Source organism: Diabrotica undecimpunctata, chromosome 3, assembly GCF_040954645.1.
Source record: "Diabrotica undecimpunctata isolate CICGRU chromosome 3, icDiaUnde3, whole genome shotgun sequence".
In the NCBI taxonomy this organism is placed as follows: domain Eukaryota; kingdom Metazoa; phylum Arthropoda; class Insecta; order Coleoptera; family Chrysomelidae; genus Diabrotica; species Diabrotica undecimpunctata.
The window spans coordinates 175243979-175267818 of NC_092805.1; the positions used below are offsets into that span (position 1 = coordinate 175243979).

At 32.5% G+C, this 23840-nt stretch overlaps 1 protein-coding gene across 3 annotated transcripts in view; it reads left to right on the forward strand.

Annotated features, from left to right (window-relative positions):
* Window positions 1-23840, forward strand: part of LOC140437857 (protein prickle-like) — a 281038-nt gene that overhangs the window by 39208 nt on the left and 217990 nt on the right. For 2 of the 3 annotated variants that reach the window (XM_072527637.1, XM_072527635.1), the window contains exon 2: window positions 17486-17841. In XM_072527637.1, the coding sequence (XP_072383738.1) occupies window positions 17501-17841 (341 nt within the window). In that variant the 5' untranslated portion in view covers window positions 17486-17500. Of the gene's footprint in view, window positions 1-13480; window positions 13687-17485; window positions 17842-23840 lie in introns of all 3 variants that reach the window. The other variant, XM_072527636.1, reaches the window with a different exon arrangement.

Below are 23840 nucleotides of genomic sequence, written 5' to 3' on the forward strand. Positions count from 1 at the left end.
TGTATGCACGAAAATTCATATCAACTACCGAAGACACTAGATGGTACTCTACATCGTCAATCGTAAATTGCGTCTTGTACATCTACCTTCAATGCCAGTTACACCACTTGCTATTTGCTTTCGTTACAAATAAAACCTGTCTCAGTATATTTTCTTACACGGAATCGATATAAATAAATTTAATGTTATGACTTTGGTTTTGCTTTTGTTATGGACTCGATGGAAATAGTTAGGAACTCTTAGAGGTCATAAAAGACTGTACGGCCTCATACTGAAGTTAAGTACTAGAGATGAGTGAGCGTTATATGGCGCGAGGGCAAAGAAAGGAAAAGGAAACAAAAAGTTTAACTGCAATAGTTCATATATGAAATAAAACTTATAATATTTTTTATAAAGCATTTTTTAATGACTGACAATACGGCAGCCTTATTTTATCTTAAAAAAGAGAATGTTTTTAAAAAATAGAAAATTTGGTCTTTGTCATATTTCCCTTTACTACAATTAAACGATTCATCGGATCATCATCGTTAATTGTATATATAAAAATCAAAGATTACATTTCACCTAAAAAAGTAAAATTTCGAGAATTAAAATTTTTTTTTTTCAAATCAGCCATTGACATTTAAACCTCAAACAAAATCTCTTTTGTTTGCATAAATTACGAACATTTACAAGGTTTAATTTATGTAAAGAGAGGGAGTTCGTTTATCTTCGCTTTCACGCTTCATGCCCAACAGTTTATATATTGCTTATTGGGGGTTGAACGGGGGGACTGAACAATTTCTTTATTTGGAGGAGATACTGGGAAACACCAACTACAAAAAAGAAATCAAAAAAATACTAACAGAGATGTCCTGGGCAACACTACAGAAGAAGATTCCTAAACTATTTAAAATAGGATGCCGTTTAAAAAAATTATCCCGTTGGTTTAAAAAAAGATGTTTTTCTTTCCTTGAAATTGGATACAAAACAAAAACTGTCCCACACAAACTTCATACGTTCTGGATTCGACCCATGAGAGTCACAAAATGGAGGCTGAAAAATTTTGGGAGAGGTCAAATATCGGATTGGGTTTCAGGCTATCCTGGATGATAACAATATGTATTCTTAATATCGGCTGCCTAATTTTCACTTAAACCATGTGGGCTTCAGATACGCGGTTATCAAATCCCGTGACACGGAATACATCAACAAACCGGTGATTATCTCCTTCACAAAGACTGTCGCAGAGCATTAAAGCCTATCACCTTCTTTTTAACCAAAACTCATTCGAATTAATCCAAAATTTGCCGGTTTTTGAAACTATCCCCGAAAAAAATCTTTTCTCGTTCAGACGTTCTCTTCAACTGCTACACTAACGAATTTTTTATGACAAAAATCGGGACTGATACAATGAAACTGACTGCTTTCGTTGCTGGTCAATTGAAGAGTGATATTATCCTCCCAAATCAGTATAAACATAAGCGGACAGATTCCTGTTTATTTCCTGCGTAATATCTAGGCGGAATCAAAAGCAAAAGCAATTTTTGTTAATATAAACAGACTGGTAAATGATTATATTATCATTTTCAGAGACGCAAAAAGATTAAGAATCTTTTTCGGTGTTTTATGAAATACGGAGTGAAACGAAAATACTACATCCTGTAAATCTGTATTCTCTCTAATTCCTGTATTAATTACTTGTTGATTTCGTTGTCGTATTCCTTTCCTACTTGCAGAATAGATATGTTTCCACTTCAAACATTTAATTCACCTCCAATAAGCTAACCTTGCTTATTCCGGTGAAATATTCTTAAGAATTTGTGTGCCTATTTCTACGTTCTACGTTCTATTGAAGGGTAGCTTTCAACTTCATTGTGGGGATACCTGGTTTTGAATACAGCTTTTCTTAAAAGTTTTTGATAGATTTCCAGTTGGTAACATGCATGAGTAGCAGACAACCATCTTCTTGCCGTTTGCACAAAATCATTTCCACTTGCATACAGTTTGAACAGTGTTACAATAATTTTATGATTTCCTCTACCAATTCCACACCTCCATATTTTAGCAGTTTACGCAATTAACTTAAATACTTCATCATTCGCTCTTAACCACTTTTTTATATCAGCTTTTCTCCAAGGGATTGTCGTAAATTTTCCTATTTATTTTTAAGTGGCATAGTTTTCAATTACTAGTGAATTTTCTGGAATTACCTTAACATTTTGTTATTATAAATGTAAGCAAAAATATTTTTCAAATTCATCTGTAGCAATTTCTTCATGGTACTCTTTGGTTGAAGTGAAGTAAAACTATAGTAAACCATCTCCAACGAACTCTTTGCATCAAATATGTATTTTCCAACGTAGTATTTCTTCATTGCGAATTAACACATTTTGATTTTGCTCCTATCAAGAAAAATTCAATTTGTAATTCTGCCCATATGAAGCAAGTTCTCGTCTTCTTTCACAACTCTTAGAAACCTATCAAGACTTAAGGAAATCTTTAAAATAAAGCCAAATATTTGTCCTCTTAAGTTTCATATTCAACGTTTTAGGAGTATTTAAAGTCCTCATCCCAAAAAATAGTATTTTTCGAACACATCGAAAGAATTCTGTTTACCAAATTAATCAGATTAAAAGTCAAGTTATCTCAATAGTGGAATTACCGCTTTGTCCGTCGCGGCAATCGCTCATTCTCTTCGGTTGGCATTCCTGCTACCTGCGACGATTTTGGTCGAAATGACGAAAAAGCCGGTTTTGCCACTCAGATACCATCGCTTTTCTAACTAATTAAGTATATAATAAGCTGCCCATTCGACCGGTTAAGGAGGCGATAATCGCGTTTCTGAATATTAAACGAAAAATGTGTGCCAAATGTAAAGAAGTACAGCATATTTTATGCTTATCCATTAATATTAACAAAACATATTTTTGTAAGAAATGGCAAATTAATTATATCGGTTTTCAAAATATTTAAAATATTAAAGAAGATGCTGTTGCATAAGATTAAAACATTTTTTAATGGATATATCCGATTTTCAAGATTTTAGACATGTAAAATTATAGAGGCGCGTTCAATATTATCTTATATGGAATTTAGCCACAGATTATCGCAACAGAGACCCGAATGCTCTCAAATGGTCTAAATTATGCTGTAACAAGTCCTAAGCTAGACATAATTAATGCAGTTGAAAAAGTCTGTCAAGTATTACCAATACACGAGAAGAAATAATGAGTACTGTGCAAAAAGTAACTGGAGAAAAGCATAAAATCATAAGCGAATGTTGACTCATCCTTATCTCCATAGTTAGTAGATATATTCATGGAATATTTTGAACAAAACATTGTAGACAAATTAGCCAAGTACTTATTCAGACAGTACAAGCAGTACTTTAGGATTACAAACTTTTTTTAATAATAAAAACTATTTATTCCCAAATTTTCGTCCTTGATTAATTTTTTTTTGGGTATTTCGCAAAATTTTGTTTTCATTGACTACGGAGATACTTGAAGAACCAAAAAAAGACTAATGTACATGAGTACATTTAAGTAGACATACTGAAATGACAATAATACTGAAACTGCAACACCGTCTTTAATCTTGCAGGAATTTATAAATTTAAATTTTACTTAAAATAACTTTTAACTAAAATGTTACTTTTGATAGTGTGTTTTAAATATGTAACTCAAACAATAAATATTCTCTCTAGAATAATGGCCCGAGTTTATGCTTTATTTTCTAGATTTACTAAAGGTGAAACATCAATTCGACAATTAGTCTAAAACAATGTGTTGTAAAGCCGCCATAGGTCGTGTTTTTACGTTTTTTCGTCTCGTAACGACTCACGTCTCATACTGACTGATATAATTGCCTCTATTGACTGATTCAGCATCGTCCATCGTCTTTCATGAATAGCAAATGCGAACACAATTCCAACCGCAAATTGTATCGGCAGTGGTGTCGTCAGCATCTTTTACGAAACGGTCGAAATCTGTTGATTTTACAGTGGATATAAAATTAACATGCTTGTTTTCTTGTTCCTTGCTTTCTTGCCTCAAACTATATATCGCTTCTTTAGCTTCGGTTGGGAGATTTTTTCGTCCTTTCGTGAGTATATTTTCTTCTAATTAGTAAATAAGTTAGTTATACTCGAGAAACACTAAAAGATCTAGTTATTTTTAAAAAAATAATACAATTACTTACAATAAACTAGTATCACATAAAAAAGACGTAGCAGATATTCTTTCCAAAGTTTTCAATTTAACTTAATTAATCAAAACCTAAATCTAATATTTCTTATAGACTCTAACGTATCAATAACTAAATTAGTGTTTAATAAACTAAAAAGCTGATTTGTAGCTGGCATTGTCTGTAACTACGACAGAACTCAGTGATAGGAAATGTATAAATGATCAAAATAGTCTTCGAAAACATCAGAAATCATTTCGTCGTGATAGTCTTTCGTAGAATTTGAAAAAAATTCTAACAAATCTGGATCAACAAATTTGTGCCATAGAGTTCACTTAATATTTTTTATCTTTATTCTTTCTACCAGAGAATAACCAATGATTAGAAGCAGTATCTATTAGCAGTATTTTTAAATGAATAAAAATGTACTGTAGAAATATAGTATCTTAACAACCATACAATATTGATATTCTTGTTCTTTTTTCTTGTATGTAGGCTTTAAAGCCTGTTTCCTCTTCAATATTAGCCTCCTAAATTATTTAAATTATCGCATCATCTTTTTCTTGGTCTGCCAATACTTCTTCGTCCATTTGGTGACTTTTCGTGCTATTCGTACTATTTTATCCTCTGCCATTCTACTAATGTGTTGATTCCACTCCTGTTTCCATTTTGTTACCCATCCATTTATGTCTTCTATATTGCACGCTCTTCTTATGTTTACGCTTCTCTCTCTATCCAACCGACTGTTCCCTAATATTTGTCGGATTATTTTCATCTCTGTTGTTTCTGGTAGTTGTTTCGTTTTAGATGTGTCAGGTCTTGTCTCCTCCGTGTATGTTAATATAGGTTTAATTGCTGCTTTATAGATTCTTTATTTTGTGTCTTATCTTAGGTGTTTGTTCTTCCAGATTGTGTCATTAATAGGTCCCGCCGCTTTACTTGCCTTTATCTTTGTTGTTGTACTTCTTTAACATCTCCGTAACTAGTTATATCTATTTCCAATAATGATCAATTTCCAAATTTTAAAACAATTTTAAAAATACTTACAGAGAAGTAAATATTTCTAGTGTATAATGGTATATTTTATTTTATTAAAAAATAATTACTGTTTTAATGACAATAGCCACAATTGAAGATTAAAATAAGTTTATTGATATTTCAATCTCCACTTCGGAAATCGCTCTCAAAATACAAACATTAATGTAGTTGTAATATATCTACTGGTTGGTCGTTTGGATATATGATATAGGAGTGTAGGTGTCATTAAGCTGCCTTGAGCGGGACCCTTCTTCCGTGTTCTCCGTCTACTATTCTAACCATTGAGAGATACGAAAAATCTTTTGTTCTGCAGGAAAAAGCGCTTAAGATAAGTGAATTTACTGTCTAATGTAATGTCATATGGTTTGGAGGTCATCTGTTATTTGCGGTGACGAAAGCGGCAGTGAGATCTACCAATACCCCTCTGAAGAATTGGTGTCTTTCGTAACTGTCTTTAATGTGATCAGTAAGATATAGTCTCCTCTATGCACATGATCCTTCTGGTCTAAAGCCACTTTGCTTTTTTATGAGTTTTTCGTCTATTCTGGATAAAATTCTATTAAGGATCATGCGCAGAAATATTTTGAGTAGGTGACAGAGCAAAGATAAGCTGATGGAATTTGAGATCGTTTGGATCTTTGTCAGGTTTAAGCAAAGCAACGACTTTGTGTTGTCTCCATTTGGTTTTGGGTATCTGCATAATTTGAACATAGATGTCCATCATCTGGAGGGGCCATTGAAGTGTTTTTGGTCCAAACTTCGTAATTTCCTCTGTGCGCAGATCGTCAATGCCCGGAGCCTTAATATTTTTTATTATGTAGATGGCGGATCTAAGCTTAGCATATAAAAATTCGCTTAGCTAACTTGTTTCGTCCTATCCCATTTCAAGTTTTTTTTTTCTCCATTTCCGGATACTCTGTCATTTTTAAGGAGTTGTGAGGCCACTTGGTTTGCTGTGAGTTTGGAACATTTTTTGCTTGAACACTAGAATCCTGGCTACTGAAATTCTTAAGTAGTTTTCAAGCCGGTCTATTGTTTTATGCCATGTTCGTATTTGCCATAAAATTGCACCATTTGGATCTTCGTTGATCTGAGATAGCAGCAAATAATAATTCTCTAGCTTCTCTAGCTCACTTCGGTGAGTATCCTCACTGAAAGGGTCTTAAATATATAATTTTTAATACCAGTGAAGCAATAGTCTGGAGTTACTCCTTGAACATGGTGAGTCTGGCATTCTTGCAGCATATTTCTTCTAGAAACAGTATTCACAATGTTGACAAATTTGTCATAGTTTTTCTGTTGTTCTGAGATCCGAGGCGAAATGTTCCCAATTTGTTTCTTAAAATTAAATCTCCTTTTTAATAAATGGCTTTTCACACTAAGCTGCTATTTGACTAGGTACCAATAAATATTTTCGGGATTGTATCTTCTCTTCCACTTAGCACTGTTAAAAGAGGAGGGACCTTTGGAGTCGTGTATCAGTTATAACTGTCCGTGATCTAACAATAGCTCCAACTTTTAACCATTCTCTCTTAAACCATTAACCTTAAATCAATAATCTTTCTGTGTCCCCATTCGGGTTGAGTGGGGGTGTCAAGCTCTCAAATATGAAATTGGTGTTATGGTGGTGACAATTGTCAGGTTCCGTGAAAATGAAATCTTCCCCAGTCAGTTTGTCTGCAGAAGTCACAGAAAAGTTTTGTATACAAATAGTAATAATTTCTATGTTCTTGAGTTTACTGATAGTAGATGATGTTCGACTCAGGTCAGGCCAAGATAGCACTTCCATAATTATCATGTGGTGTTTGAGCGAACAGCTTCATACCAAATATTCTAGTTTTGGGGGAATTCAGCCCTTTATGTGCTTTCTTCACTAGAATCACATTACATTTGTGTTTGGCACATATATCTCATAGTAAAATTTCGTTAAATCTAGATATGCTCTCAATACTTATTGATATTGTTAAAATAGTTGTTCCTGAAAAGAGCTGATTTGACAAAAGCCATGTTGAACTGGTGATTGAGGAATTAGCCGATTAATTAATTAATCGTTGGGCAAGGTATGTTCTATTGCAGTCGTTTCATTGATACTGCAATTTTTGTGAAGGTTTTTTCGTTGTATCCTTATTATTTATTAAGATAAACAAATATTCAAGCATATTACCCTTGCTTGTACTGTGGAAACAACTTTATATTAGAAGAAGCCAAGTAGATACATTTTAGGAAGCATAATTCATCGACAAAGTTATTGAAGAAAAATTTTCAGCGCTTTGCAGTATACCATTCTTTAAAACATTAAAAGCACGTATAAAGATTTCTTTTTTTGGAATTGGTAAATATTTTTTTACACAAAAACTATCCAAAAGGATTAGTTACCATCCATCAGATCGTTTTCGGTCTTATCAGACCATAATTATTGACGGAAACTTATTTTATTAAAGTACTCCCTTACAATATCTTTGAACAGAGGAAATCTTGTATACTTAACAATAACATCATTTAATAGTAGATATCTTCCCAAATATCTACTCAAGCAATTCTTTGAAACAAGTCCTTTTTCATGAAAGAATAAGATGAGGTGTGCTTTAGCCCCGAACATTTTCATTTCTGGATAGTTACACAACAAAAATTTCCATCATGGACAAATTATAACTCTATCTACAATTAACACATTACTTATTAAATATAAGAAAACAACCATTAACAAAGATATTATCTTTAATGCATACCTAAAAGAGTCATTTTTTTATTTAATCGTAGTTATTTTTCATCGTGTTGCTGTATACACTACAATCTGTAACCGCTTTAATTAGTTACGCCACAGTAAAGCACACTCTGTAAATATTGACTGTTCAATTATTACAAAGGAGTATTAAAGAGCCTTTTTCTGCGCCGCTGAACTGGAAACCAGTTAAACTGTTCTATTTCTGCTAACACCTTTCGTAGCAATGCCTAGCGATTTGTAATTGATATCAGTATCATCATTTATAATTTTGTTGTGTATTTGCGTCAGTTGTCTGAGAGAGTTCTTTGGTCTCAATGTTGGCATTTATAAATATTTATTAAAGCGTAAACATTTTTTTGATATTACAATTGAAATTATTTATAGTAGACCAGGAAAAGAAATTAATCTTAAATAGCTATCAAAATTCACTCAAAAGAAGAGAATGAGAAAGAGAATGAGGAATAGGTAGTTGATTTTTTAACAGATTGTAACAAAATCTTGTTGCACTCGTTCAGTGTGCTGTACTAAAGCAGAAAATATTATAGAAAACTCTTTGAACAATGTTTGTATACTCATCGACCAGATATTTAGGCCAGCATCGAAGAAAAATCTTATTTCCTCGAGCTAATAACATGAAGCCACAATCCAAGAAAACAGAAACAGGCAGAACTGCCTAAAAAAAAAAGATGGAGGAAGAAGAAGAAATCTTACATCTTCGTTTCCTACTTTGTCCCTTAATGTTTTATTTGTTATTCTACGAATTATTTTCATTTTTGTTCTTGCAAATAATCTTTGTGTTACGTTGATATCAGCTCGAGTTTCAGCAGTGAATGAAATAAAAAAAAAAGGAATAACACCAACTTTCAGAACAAATAACAACCTAGGCAAATATATTAAAAACAACAAGAGCCAACATAAAAAAAACTTACACAGTGATGTGTACAAACTTAAATGTGGCGACTGCCCAAAAACTTACATTGGTCAAACTGGTAGAAATTTTAATAAACGAATAGCAGAACATAAAAGGGCTTTCAATAATAGAAAAACAGATTCTACATACGCACTTCACCTTCTAGATCATAATCATTCTTTTAATGACGAATTTAAAATTCTCCACATTCAAAATAAATGCCTTAAGCTATCTTTGTTAGAATCTATGGAAATCAACAAATTAAAAAACACAGATATAATTCTGAATGACCAGCTTGAGACAAACAGTTCTCCCCTCCTCAACCTAGTTCATTAGAGACTATAAAGTGTAAACCCATGCCAAAAACAGATCACTTGAGAAAGGCAATCAGCCAAAACAGTTCTAGTGATAAGAATGTAAAATAAATTTTGTGGAAGTTTTGAAAACAAAGTTTTCAGTGTTTTATTGTTACGTAAAATGAATTTCCATTAAGTAACGGTCGAATCCATAAATTATTTCTTTATTTCTTTAAAGAAAAATTCAAACTGACTTCCGTTGAGGTAAATATTAGTAAATAGTACTTCTTTTTCTTCTTATATTAGACCTTACGCCCTATATTAAGGCGAGAATCGTATTTGTGATGTTGACTGTCAACTAACTCGCCATCTTTTAAATGGTATTCCTGGCGGTCTGTTTGGAATTGAATTATAACTGACTTCGCCTTCGCGTCATTTTTCTTCACTTGATGCATTTAATTTTCTTCAGCTTCATCCATTATTCCATTTTGTACAATGTCTTTTACTCCTGTTTCCCCAATAGAGGCAAATTATTCGATTGTAGTTTCAAACGAGTTTCTAAAAATATTTCCTTTTAACGATACTTCCAAATAACTTAAATCTCTTAAATAAGGGACTTAAAATTGTATCCAAATATTAGTCAAAAAAACTTGTTAATAATAATATTAGTGATAAATTCGTGACTAAATATTTAGTCATCATCATCATCACGTTGTCACAGCCCTTAAAGGACCTTCTCAAACAGTTTGTGCAATTCTGCTTTGTTCATTGCTTGGGTTTTCCAGTTCATAGCACCGATCTTTTCTGTGTTACGCCATATCTACAACTTAGCTTTGGTCTGCACGTCTTATTGGTACATTGATATAACTAGGTATTTCTATTTCTATATTCATATAACTAGGTATTTTTAGTTACTGCTACTTGTATCTTCACTTCTTCATCGCAGACCCACTTACTTTCTAAGTACGTTTTAAGATATTTAAATTCTGTCCAAGTTCATTTTCATTGTCCAGGTTTATTCTAAACTGGGCTTGCATATGGGATTGTCTGCCAGTAGCGCACCTAGAATTTGCCTCTGGGGGGGTTTTGGTTGGTTACCGAAATTTTTTTGTGTCGGAATAGGGTCCGGCGGGGGGGGGGGATTTGAGGGTTAAAACCCCCTGGGTGCGCCACTGTTGCCTGCTGATTATCAATAATTTCGTTTTTGTGATGTTAATGCTGAGATCATATTCCTTCGTGGTCCCTTTGTGTAACATGCTGTTTCTATTACCATATTCTCTGTGTTTCCTATCGTACAATAATCTGTATTTTACAAAAATATTTTATTTGGTTAATTGGTAATCTCTCCCTTCATATTTGCCCAGAAATCGATCTGAAAGCTCCAATTTCTGATATTCTATTTTTTTTTTGTTTATGATATATTTGCTCTCATTTCTACTGTATATTTAATTTTTGGTCTTATGATTTAAATATCTTTCTACCACTTTCCATCTATTCTCATATCCTTATTTTTCCGTGTAGTATATCCTGTCCATGTAACAATGTACAAAATATTAACTAATTTGATCAGACAAAGAATAGAAAAAGAAACTAGAACAAAAATAGGTGAATACCAACATGGATTCAGGGAAGGTAAGTCAACAATAGATGCAATACACATTGTAACGCAAATCGTCGAAAAAAGTTACGAGTACGGAATAGATCTACATATACTGTTTATTGACTACAAGCAAGCTTTTGACAGTGTAATAAGGGAGGAGCTAATTAAGGATATGAATCAATTAGGCATCCAAGAAAAACTAATAAGTCTCACGAAAATGACGATGAAGGAATCCAAGGCACGAATCTTAACAAGGGAAGGCCCGTCAGATGAAGTACACATGGAGGTAGGTGTCAGACAGGGAGACTCCCTGTCACCAACATTATTTAACATTGCCATAGAGGGGGCAGTAAGAGCAGCCAAAATTATGGGAACGGTTATCGAATCTTCAGCCAAACTGATAGCGTATGCAGACGATATTGCACTGGTTATTAGAGATTTAAAAACCATGCAGAACATAATATTAATACTAGATAAAGAAGCAAAGAAGAGAGGGCTAGTAATAAACCAAAGCAAAACGAAATACCTCGTGTTCAAGAGAGAATACGAACATAGAGAAAGAAATTAAGCTTGGTGCATATACATTTGAAAGAGTACACCGTTTCAAATACCTGGGAGTGATGGTGAATGACAGAAATGATAGAACGGATGAAATAAATGAACGCATCCTACTGGGTAATAAAACCTACTGGAATTACCAAAAATTCCTGAAAGAAAAGTACATTAGTAAGAAAACCAAATTAAAAATTTACAAGACTGCAATCAGGCCAGTGATCACCTATGGTGCAGAGACGATGTGCCTAACACAAAAAGATGAAATGAGGTTGGAAATCCTAGAGAGAAAGATAATTCGACGAATAATGGGACCGGTGGGAATAAGTGTAGGCGAATTTAGAAGATTAACCAATGAAGAATTTAAAGAAGTCATCGAGGGTGAAGACATAATCAAGTTCGTGAAGACGCAAAGGCTCAGGTGGCTGGGACACACAGAAAGAGCTAACCCAGACTCTACCCTAAAGCGAATAACTAGATAGAGACCAACAACAAAGAGACCAAAGGGGAGACCCAAAACAAGATGGAGAGATCAAGTCTTAGGAGACATAAAGAAGCTGAGAATCTACAATTGGAAGGAGCGCTGTAAGGACCGGAAAGAATGGAGGAAAATTGTAGACAGGGCCAAGTCACACATGCTGCTATAATAATAAAAAAAAACAACAGCGGACTGATTCTCCGCAATAAATAAATCAGAGAGCCCAAAAGGGCGGCAAACACTCCGCCAGGAGTGAATAAGCCATGATGATGATGATTTACAGGAATTACCTAAAGAAAATATTTCAACACGAGGTTGGTAAAATGTGGTAGGATAAACGTGTGAAAGTGTGGGATAGATAGAATAATTTCGTATTGAGACAGATATTTTTCATAGGATTTAAAAATAAAAGGATATGTTGTTTATACATAATTTGTAATTTCAAATGGAGTATTATCAAGTTGCATGTCTGAATTACTTGATATTATAACTTATTAAATTAAATTTATCCTAGGACTCCGCATCACTAACACTGACAGTAACACTGACAGATCTGACACTGACACTGACAGATCTGACACTGACAGTTTTAACATAAATTTTGTATCAATTTATTTGGTTGACTATAATTATAACAGATTTAGTCTGTCACTTGTTACAGAATAAAAATAAATGAGTAAAAATTATCGTCGGTATTCGCTCCGTGCGTAACTGACGCGACACCTACCGCCTTAATCTGACAGTTTTGGACCTACCAATTTTCAGGTTAAACATGTGACATTAATGACATACGTTTGACATTGTTAAATACAGGCAAAATTGACAATTGTTAATAATTAACTTTTTAATTATATTTTTCCAGTTTATGAACAAAATAAATGTAGTATTAAAAACTGGGTTTCTCAAAATTCATCATAATATATCTTTTTAAGCCCAAACGGAAAAGAAAAGTTAAAAATCTAGTACTGGCAAATCAAGTTTTTCACGTGAAAGAGCAGATAATTAAAAACAGTAATAGTAAAAGTTATGATATAAAAGCTAAAGTCATCAGGCACTCTGTAGTTAGCTTGAAGCCTTATAAAATATCATTTAAGGTAAATTATTTAAATATTTCAATTGCATAAAAATGAGGTTACGTGATATTTCCTTTTTCATATTAATAGCATGGATCCATCTTTTTCTTTTCTCTAATATGTAATCTTTGGGAACCTATAAAAACTACACTTACTATTTTTGCTATTATTAGCACAATTAAATACGCAAGATGTATTTGCACACATTTTTGATACAATTTATGCGTAAAAAGATTCCATGATTCCAATTTTGTCATATTTCGCCGCTACGCACGCTGGCATCGTTTCAAGGTACCCCTACCATGGTCACGCACGGAGCGAATACTAGTCACTAACGTTTAAGACAACTAAAAAAAACCCATCAACTAAACATCAATTTGTCGTCAACTTTGTAAAGTGAAGAAGAAAATGTTGTTGCGTGAAATTTTCTTATTTATTGTTTATATTTTACTGTTATCTACGGATAATTTGTCGTATAATTAAAATGATAAATTATTTAACACATTTACGATACGCTGCAGACGTGAGTGAATCAAATCCTTTAAACGTCCATTTCTTACCACGGCGAAAAATAACCTTCGAAGCACCTGTCATATTTAATAAATGATTTATTGTTTAGAATTTATTTCTTCTATTCACAGGTGGTCGCCTGAAAAAGATACACACAACAACTGGGAAATGTAAAAAAGTTTATTAAGTTGTTAGGTCGTTCGGAAAGAAGAAGGTTCGGTCGGTAATGTTTACCAGAGGAAAATGAGTGAATTGTGGATTTAATGGATTTAAAATTGGCATGGGAAGTGTCACTGGAAATACTGTAAAATAATCATCGGTTTTTGTTTGGTATTAGGTAGTAATGTTTAACTTCCTTGAGAAATAACTGTAGAATGTTCAGTTATGCCGATATTAAAAATTTTTATGCAGAGAATAGCAAATTGTGTAAACAAAGATTGAATGTCTGGTAATGCAATTTTCTTCTGCTAATGTCTTAGTTGATTCAAGATTTTTTTACAGTGGCAAGTTTAAGTTTACGGAAATACCCGACAGTGAATACATACTAACTATGTATAGAATATATTTATATATTTATATATAGTTATTATTATAATAGTTTAATTATATATAATATAAACATTCTAAAACTTTAGCTGTAGGTCTGTGTCAAAAGCCTTCTCCATAAAAACAAATCTCAGGTCAAGCTCGTCACCTATATTTTGTAGTCTGGTAATAATTTCCGGTATAGTAAATCTATGATCGATTGCACTTTTGTCCTTTCGAAAGCCGCTTTATGAAAGTGTTAATTCTGGTTTCACAAGAATTCTCAATCTGTTCTTTAATATTATTTCTTACAATTTGTAGAGTAAACTCAGTCTCTTGTTATCCTCCTTTTAATTTTACCATTTGCGGACTTTCCCATTTTTCAGTCTTATTCATAACATGTATTCATTCATGTATTCATCATTTAGATCAAAATTCATACTTTCTATATTAGTTTTTCTAGTATCGAGCAGATTTTGAAAATAATCTTTCTATCTTCGTATGATTTCTACTTCGTCAGTGACAATATCACTGCCATTGTATCTACCTTTTTCTTATTTTTAAATTTTTGAGCTCTTCAAAGGATACTTTTTGATTGCCTTTACTATCTGATTCTAATATGACTCCAAATTCCACTACTCTGTTATTGTTTTTTGTTTAAATACAATATAGTTCTAAATACCTATTATGAGATTTAAAAATAAGGAAAAAATTTGCAGGGTTTTATAAAATATGATAACAAAAACCATGGAGGAATCATCATCATCATCATAAGAGGCTCGAAAATCCGTTGTGGATCTTAGCCTGCTCACAAATAAGTCGCCACCCTGTCGATTCCTGGCAACTTCCCTCCATCTTCTGACCCTAAGAATCTGTAGGTCTTCATCCACATCATCAATCCATATCCTTAGTGGTCGTCCTCTGCTTCTTGTGCCCTCTGGATTTGAAAATGTTAATCTCTTCGTGTATTCGTGATTTGACATCCGAGCAAAGTATCCAAAGTCTGCACTTTAACGAATTTCACAATATCTGGATCGGTGTATAACTGATGTAGTTAAAAGTTGTATCTTCGATACCATAGCTCATTTTTATTTACGGTCCCAAAAATCTTTCTAAGAATTTTTCTTTCAAAAATACCAAGAACTCTTTCATCATTTTGACATGAGGTCCACGTTTCAGCCCCATATATCAAAACCGATCTTATTAAGGTCTTGTATATATTGAGCTTTACTGCACGTTTTATATTTTAATTTTTTAAATGTTTCTGGAGACCGTGAACAGTTCTGTTTACTATTGCTATGCGTCTTTTTATTTCGTCGCTTGTTGTGTTTGTTGCGTTTACTAGCGATCCAATATATGTGAATTCTTCGACTTGCTTAAAAGTATGGTTGTTAATTTGAATTCTCTGTTGGATATTTCAGGGGGTTTTTAAAAACCAATATATATTTGGTTTTTTCCTCGTTTACCACAAGTCTTAATTCACTTTTCGCGCCCGCAATCCTTGTAAAACACTGCTCTCATACTTCTGCCCGCAATAACTATATCATCAGCGAATGCGAGAATTTGCGTCGATCTATTAAAAATAGTTACATTCATTCTAAGGAAAAAAGTTTTAAAAATTTAACAATATGAACCAGAGAAACAATCACGATTTTAAAGAATAATTCTTGACCAATTTATTGTAAGATATAAATAAGTAGGCTTACAATTAATTAATACATTTGGTATGTATCAACTTAAAAAGAATATTATATAGTTTTACCACAAAAACTAGGAAGTCTCTAGAGAAAACGAATATATTTTTGCATGCCTTAAAAGGACGAAGAAGAATATCTTGGCTTGCTAACCTTGGTATAGAAAGAACTCAACACAGCTATTTCGTTTAGTAACCAACAAAGTCATCATAGCCAGAATGATCGTCAACGTTCGGAACGGACAGGCACCCTAAGAAGATGCTTTAAAAGTTTAAAATATAAAGCAAGTTCGTAAGGTTTCCGCAACATAAAGGATGGAAGCAATTTTTTAATTTCTTTCCAATCTTGCTTAATGAAATTTGTTTGGAAAAATACTAAACCACTCTAAGAAGAAATTATATATCGGAAATGGAAGATTAAAATATAACCAAAGTGATTACATAAAACACAAAAAGAATATTACAAGTTTTTGAAAGAAAAATTCTAAGAAAGATCTTTGGATCCCGGCCTAAAATGCTATATGGAGATCTAGCTATAATCATTAATTTTACCTGCTTTCACAACCATATAACAGAGTTGAAGTGACCATTCTTATTTGAAGTTTTACTAATCCATGGTTCCTTGTCTTGTTCTTCAATGTCCTGCTTATTCAATTATCCCGCCTATATACTGACGCCTCTTAATTTTGTAACCAACTTTTATCTTTTCGCAATCATTTGTCTTGGTTTATACAAGCATAATATATCGGCATAACATTTTTACAATTAAAAGTTTAAAAATTGGATATTATTTAGACAAAAAGCTACTAAACTAAAAATTATTTGTTTTTGAGTAATTTTTATTAAAATCTATATGTTGTGGACACCATAGTTACCTTCTTTGTTCTTTCATCTTCACGGAATTTGGAGATCATATTGTATCTTGGTATGTTCCACAATTTTTGCTTTTACAAATCGCTGGCAAGGAATAATACGTTCACAGCTTGGCTGATATATCCACAATATATGTGACCGAAATTGGCCATGAAAGTTTTTTATAATTGTCGCTGAATTGATTTGATCGCGTAATTTACTTAATAATTAAGATGTTTGTTCAATTCTGGTCACTTAGTAATATTTACGACTAAATAATTTTTTGACCTGTGTGGCATCTAGATACTGTCTTTTAAATTAAGTGTCTCTCTCATCGATTTTGTCGTTTGTTCATAAATTTTGAGACTAATGATCTGATTATGAATTCAGACCAAAATCTGCACCATACAGCGACAAATTGTCGATTAATTTCTTTCTCAACGCCTTATGTCTACTACAGTATTCCAGAATTCTGATATATAAATCATACGCCTATTGGCTGCAGTGCGTGATAATTTTGACAAATAATGATTTGCTGTCGTTTGATTATCCATTTAGTAAATTTTCTTTGATGTAGCTGTACTTTACGTGTTTTATGAGACTGTGCTGTAAAAACTTGTGAAAATATGTCAATATTCACCACTAAGAAGAGTTGCTTTTTCTATTTCCACATAAATAATGTTTAGCATTGAAAATCGCTGCATGAGAACATTTTTAGCATTAAAAATCGCTATTTTATTCCACATTATTTAATTTTTCTTGTCAATTATTAAAGTTATATCCAATATACTGGCATATTTTTTACGAAAATGGCAAGTTTTCGCGTCCAAACCTTGAGTCCTCGACAATAAAAACATATTCGTCTTTTCAACTGATTTATTTATTTTTTACATTTGTTTTATGTTCGTCTTGTCATAGTTATCTTTATTGTAGTTTTTTATTTAATATTTCACTTCGTTTTGGTCCATTTGCTTAATTTTTTTATCTTCCAAGTCTGTGGATATGAAGAACTGGTATAATTTAAATATAGTAGCTTATTGTCTAACACTTACCACGATTTTTGTAGTTTAAAAAAATCAAGATGTCGAACAACGCCCTCAAACGCGAAAATACAACTGCGTCAGCTAATGTCTTAATGTGCCGACAATGGTGGAAAGTGTGCTGGATGTACGGTGATCAAGAAAAGTATTATAGACAACTCTACGGTAAAAAAAGTGAACAAGGTGATAAGAGTTCGAAAAAGGGTTTACATTTTCAAAATTTTTACGAAAACGCGTTAGCGGACCAGAAAAACGACGATGATTGTACGTTGCCAGTGCCTGGTAGTTTTAGCATAGAAGAAACAAGAACGCCTTCGCCAAATAGGGATGGAGATAATTCTCCAGGATTTGCCAGTTTGAACATAGCTACAGATATAGATGAGTAAGTGTTACTTTTAAATTTTTTTAATATTATTAGCTGGGTGGAAGTATTGCATAATTGAACATTGTTAGTCAAGAAACCTAATAAAATTAAAAACAGATATTTAATTTTGTCAATATTTGTGATAAACTGTATGTAAGTATTTATCAAAAGGGTCTTTAAATTTAATTCAATATTATGAATGAAGTTAAAAAAACTAACAAATTATTTTCTTTTTGGTAATTATCGCAAAAAGCCGTTTCAAAAAAATAGTTTCAAATCTTGTGATATATTGTTACTATCGTGGTAGAGGTTTATGTAAAATTCCACCGCGGTGCCTATATGGGCTAGAGAAATACACTAGAGACTAAGCAGAAAACCCAGTGCGCAATCAATAGGTGTCTTAACACTTCAATCTGATCAAATAAATCAATCTCCATCCTAAATTGATACTAATAAATACTTAAAACTGTAGTTACATTTAATAATGTTCGACACGGTATTTATTACTTACAGGAATTATTTATACAAACACTCGTGTCCACTAAGCTGGCTTCTAAACCAGGGAAGTAACGAATTTCCCAAGACACTTTTTGATACAGGTAACTAATAACTGCTTTTGATAAATTTGGTAATAAAATAAAATAGACGTTCTTGTTGGTATTTTTTGCCAAGAAATAGAGTTTAAAATACGCTCCCATTATATCCATTGATGTAGAAAGAAGTTTTTCAATTTATAAATAGATGTACACAGGTAGAAGCAATAAGTTTTTATTGGGAAATTTTGAAAAACATTTGGGGAGGTAATTTTTATAAGCCCACATGTCCATATCGGCTATTTTTTCAAGAAAGTTAAAAAACCGATTCATCTATATTATTTTACCAGAACATATTTATGTAATATTGTTTTAAATCGGTATTGGTTTCTGAGCTAAGATAACTTAATACTTTGGTAGAAAATTAAAAATATAATATAAAAGTTGAGAGATTTGGATATGTGGTGTTTTGATCAAATAAATTTAGTACAGATTAGTATAAGATTATGTATTTTAGGGTAGGGTAGGGTAGGGTAGGATTGGACTTAGTGTTGAACAAACTAGTAGGCAAGTAAAAAATACTTTCTTCATAATATGAAGAATAAAATTTTATTTATTATAATAAAACAGTTTTCCCCTTTTTCACAATATTACAGTAAAACATTATATTATAGTGAAACATATATGTAAATTAAAAACTTTATTAGTCTATTATAAGTGATGGGCATAGTCTTCTTCTAAACAGTCACACACAACTTCCACCTCTTCTTCAGGTCCATCTACATATGAAGCAACAATAATATTTTTATACCAAAGAAGGCTTTCAAATTTTTGCCAAGTTTCATCAAAAAGAATAGTTAACAGTTTATTCACATTGTTCTTTTTTGTTGCGCTAACGGGATGAACTAAAGGAATTTCTTCAAGAAGATTTTCCAGTATTTTTCTTTAGTTGCTTTAGAAGGCTGTATTTGTGTAGCTCTGGTTCAAATCGATAGAACTCATTGCCTTTAACACATAACTGTAATTTGTTCTTTGTCACAACTTTCTCAATGAATATTCTTTTTGTGTCACTGATTTTAGAAAAGTGTTTCAAATAATTATTAGCAAGTGACTTTACATCATTTAGACACTAATCTGTTCCAAGTACTTCACAGTTCCAACTTTTTTATACTCTTCAAGGTACTTTTCTTTATTAATAAGAGTAGGTTTCTTCCTTAACAATTTCTCTGCTTTTCCAAAAACCCTATCTGCTGGTAAAAAAGAAAGGCCCCTGATAGGGAAAATAGTAATATGTGTCAAGATGCTTTCATGGGCTGCTAAAAAGTACATAAAAGTACATATGAGGCACATGATTGTTTTTGTTCTTACCTGTACATCCATCACAAAATAATCTTAGGTGGATTACATCTGTAAGCTCATCTGATTGAAGGTAATTAAGAAGAGCAGAAGCTACTTTGGTTATACCGCGTCCTGCTTGCTCTTCAGTCCAGACATAAAAGTATGGAGTGCTATCATTTTTAATATCTGTTACACAAACATTGTAAAGACCTAGTTGTCTAGCATAAAAAGCCTGTTGGATACGCGTTCGAGAAAGTTGCACCTGCTACATGTCAAAGCATTAAGTTTTTTCTTTTTCTTTGGTTTCTTTTATTAGATCATAGTAACACTTTGCCCGTTTTCGGTATATTCCTTTTTCAGTAAAAATTATCCGCTTTTGAGTTCCTGTTGTAATTTTAATTTTATAGTCTATTATGGCACAGTACCCACAGATGTCAGATGCCGGAGATTTGAAACCAACATTAAACTCTCCGCAAAATATTTTACGAAACGTTAATACCTTTACTTGGAGTTGGGGGTTTTCTAGCATTATAAATCATCTAAAGTTTCCGAATTAAAAGGTCACTACTTAAATATAGTCTTTTTGATTTGTTGCACTTGTAGTAACTTTCAGTACCTTTTAAACTTCCAATAAACTGGCGAACCGCCTCTTTCATGACCAGTGATCTTTGACTTATTCTATCACCCCCTCTGTTGTCTTCTAGTCCTTGGTTAGTTTTTAGTTTTGATACAAGTCGTCAAACTCTTTCTGATGTAAACTGAGTAAGTTGCAAAAAGAAAGTAACGCTACCCTCATAAGTAAGAGAAAATCGGTAGCTAACGGAAGTCAATTTTGCCTAGGCCTAAGCAAGATTGTCGAAACCTCCGACGTTGAATCGGTTTTGTTATTATAAACCTACCAACTAATTGGTCCCGAAAAAATTTTCGGGTTTCGAATAAGAGTCTTCCGAAATGCACCGGCATTACTAGACCGAACTTCACAACATTTAAAAGCTTTACCTTTGTGTAAGCAACCTGTGAACACAAAATCACAGAAAGGAGCAGCGTATCTCTTTTCCTTAAGAAGTTGTCGCTTTGGAACTGTCTTTTTTATTTTTCGTGATTCGTTTTTCGTTTTCCGGCACTTGCTCTTCCAACACACTAATATTAATTCACCATCTACATTACCTTCATTTAAACTCATAAATTTATTCAAGCACAAACAAACATTAAATTATAACCTTCCTCTGAAACTAATCTGCTAAGATTGTATACTGTCAACAATAACAATCAAATTAAAAGCATGCATTTAAGTCATATGATTGGAATACCTACTCCTCATTGGATGAATAGAAAATTATTAAATATATGTTTACATTGACAGCATGCATATGTATTTAATGCAAAAGAAATGCATATTTAATGCATTAAAGTAATTACTATTATAATGTAAATTATACGTAATTAAAGTATTATACTAGGAAATTAGGAACAATTATTGAAGTTTAAAATAAGTTTATTGTCGTTTCAATTTTCACTTCGGAAATCGTTATCAAAATACAAAGATAAGTGTATTCACATGCACTGATTTGTTCTCATTTAATTTTATCTTTCATTTGTTTGTCAAGTTTTGTAAAAAAATTCAACCACGTCTCAAAATATATCCCCATAAGCAAACGGATTATCGAATTATATTAATATTTGCAGTCAAAATATTTGTTTTCTTTCCTTACTCCTTCTGTTCTTTGTTTTGCGATAAATTATAATACCAAAAAGCCAAAAATACAATCAATTGAACAACTCAAGTCAAGAAAAGCATCAGAAGAGTCAATGTGGTTGTAGTAGGATTGAAAGTCCATCCCGAAGTAGCAACTGAGATTACAAGGTCCTCTTTGAAATAAATTGGGAGCATTGAATGTTTATACACGAAATGGAGCATCCCAATTTTGATAAAGCTATTTGCGCCACTACTTATCTTCATTATTTACTATCACGAGACCGAAGAGCTTTCGTTGACGCTACATTCGGCACTTAAAGTCTCGCGAGAGATTCGGCAGCGTAATCTTTTCCATTTTCACAGCATTTTTCTGGCAAATCAATTCTTAATATCGATATAAAGTATACATAAAAATTATTTCTAACGATTTTCTTCACGATTTTTCCTGGAAAAACAGTTTTCGTTTTTATAGTGTCCTTACTTATAAATAAGATTTCAAATGCAGTAAACAAAAATAATACGTTTTTGGAATATGTCCCCTTCAATCTGCTAAAACGTTATGATTTCTAATACATTATTCTTCCTACTATGAAAATCTATCCACGAGAAACTTCTTGCCTTATTTCAATGGCTGTCATACTTGATTGATATATGACTTCATTTTCCCATTTGTCCGCCTTTTCCGTGTTTTGTAACTTGCAGTGTGTCGTCCTACTGAATGTCTTATTTCGAAATGATATCGTTTAGGTGGCATCGTTTATCTTCCGAATATGATGAGCTGATCCAAGCAATGTCTGAATAAAAGATTTTAGTAAGACTCCTGAAACTAAATGTTAGAGATATGTTTAGAAATTTCGTTGGATTTATGTGTCACCTTTTTGACTATATTATTGGCTTCACCAAGAGAATGGATTTAAACGAAAATTTTCACTGGCACAAAAAACTGTTCCTTGGTTAATTAAGTATAATTTCTTCATATAGTCATTAAGTAGAATGTAATTTTTGATCTATATTCTTTAGTTTCGGTATTTTCAAAGTTTTAACAGTAAATTTAGAATTTTTTTTGCGTGTTTGGAATAAAATCTTATAGATATATGTTTAAAATAATTGACTTACATAGGACTTGCTTTTCTGTCGAAAAGCTTGCTTTTAATCAAGAAATGATTGGTTTTTTGTCCATTTTAACAACGCTTAAATAGACGATATTATGTTAGAATTATTAACATACCGATTCGTTTCTCTTGGACCTGACGCATTCAATAACAAAACAGATTTTTCCACATCATTGTCTACACCGCGAACGATCTGTTGTCCGTAGCTAGGAAGAAGCTTTGATTTATTTCCGACATTTATTATAAGAGATAAGATGTTGCCTAGAATTCAATCACGTAGATCTATGACGCATCAGGACGCCAATCTAGTCAGTCAAGCACGACGCCGGATCGTTCTCAGGAAACGAAGAAATATTACGAATGTTACAGGTGATTTAAAAAGGAGTAATGGCTGTGGTTTAATCAAGAATTTGAACGATTATGCTGTGGACTTATGAGAAATGTCAGTTATTTTGAAATGTACATTTCAATACGGGGTCTAGAGAAGAGTGCTAAGAGATTTTAAAATAAAATATACAAACAGTTTGTAATTTGTAAAAGGAAGATTCTTACTTTTCATGGGATTACATTTTGCTAAGCGTATTATTCAAGTACTTCTTTTACTTTTAAAATATACTAAAAGCCCTAATCCACATACTCAGAAGCATAAAGGTCGATTCAGTTCACCGGAAACAAGGAACGCCTTTGTCGACATCCTCTGGAAATTAATCACTCCCATCTCTAGACACGGTAATTTTTATGTGGGAAATCTTCATAGATAGATAAAACGCACGCATTTAAAACTAGTCTTATAATGATGAGAAAGTTGATGTAAATAAAACTGGTGTCATCGGTTTGAGTTTACATACATAGTAGATATTTTTATCTTAAGATAATCCTTTCGATCTTTCAACAATTCCATGATTTACGGTATTAACATATACAAAAGGGCCTACTGAAGTGACCACAATGTCTCAAATTCATGCTCTGTTATAAATAGCTTAAGGCAAGGACTTTTTTTATCACTCTTTAAAATATGTTTTAAAAAAGTTTTTTGGTAATAAAAAATTACGAAGAATTCAAATACCTATGGAAATAGTAGCCAAAGAAGAAATGTCAAAAATGACAACAAACAAATTTTCACCTTTATATTTAATATAAAGGTGAAAAGTAATACAAATACGAAATACATTAGTTTGGTAACCAATCATTAGTTTAAAAATAACAGTTTCGATCGGGGTAATAAAATTACAATAATTTAACGCACATGAATGGCATGATGACCAAATACAGGCATAACAATACTTAGGTAATTACAGAAAAATGGAATTCCACAGGGCTCGAATCTAAGCGTAGCGC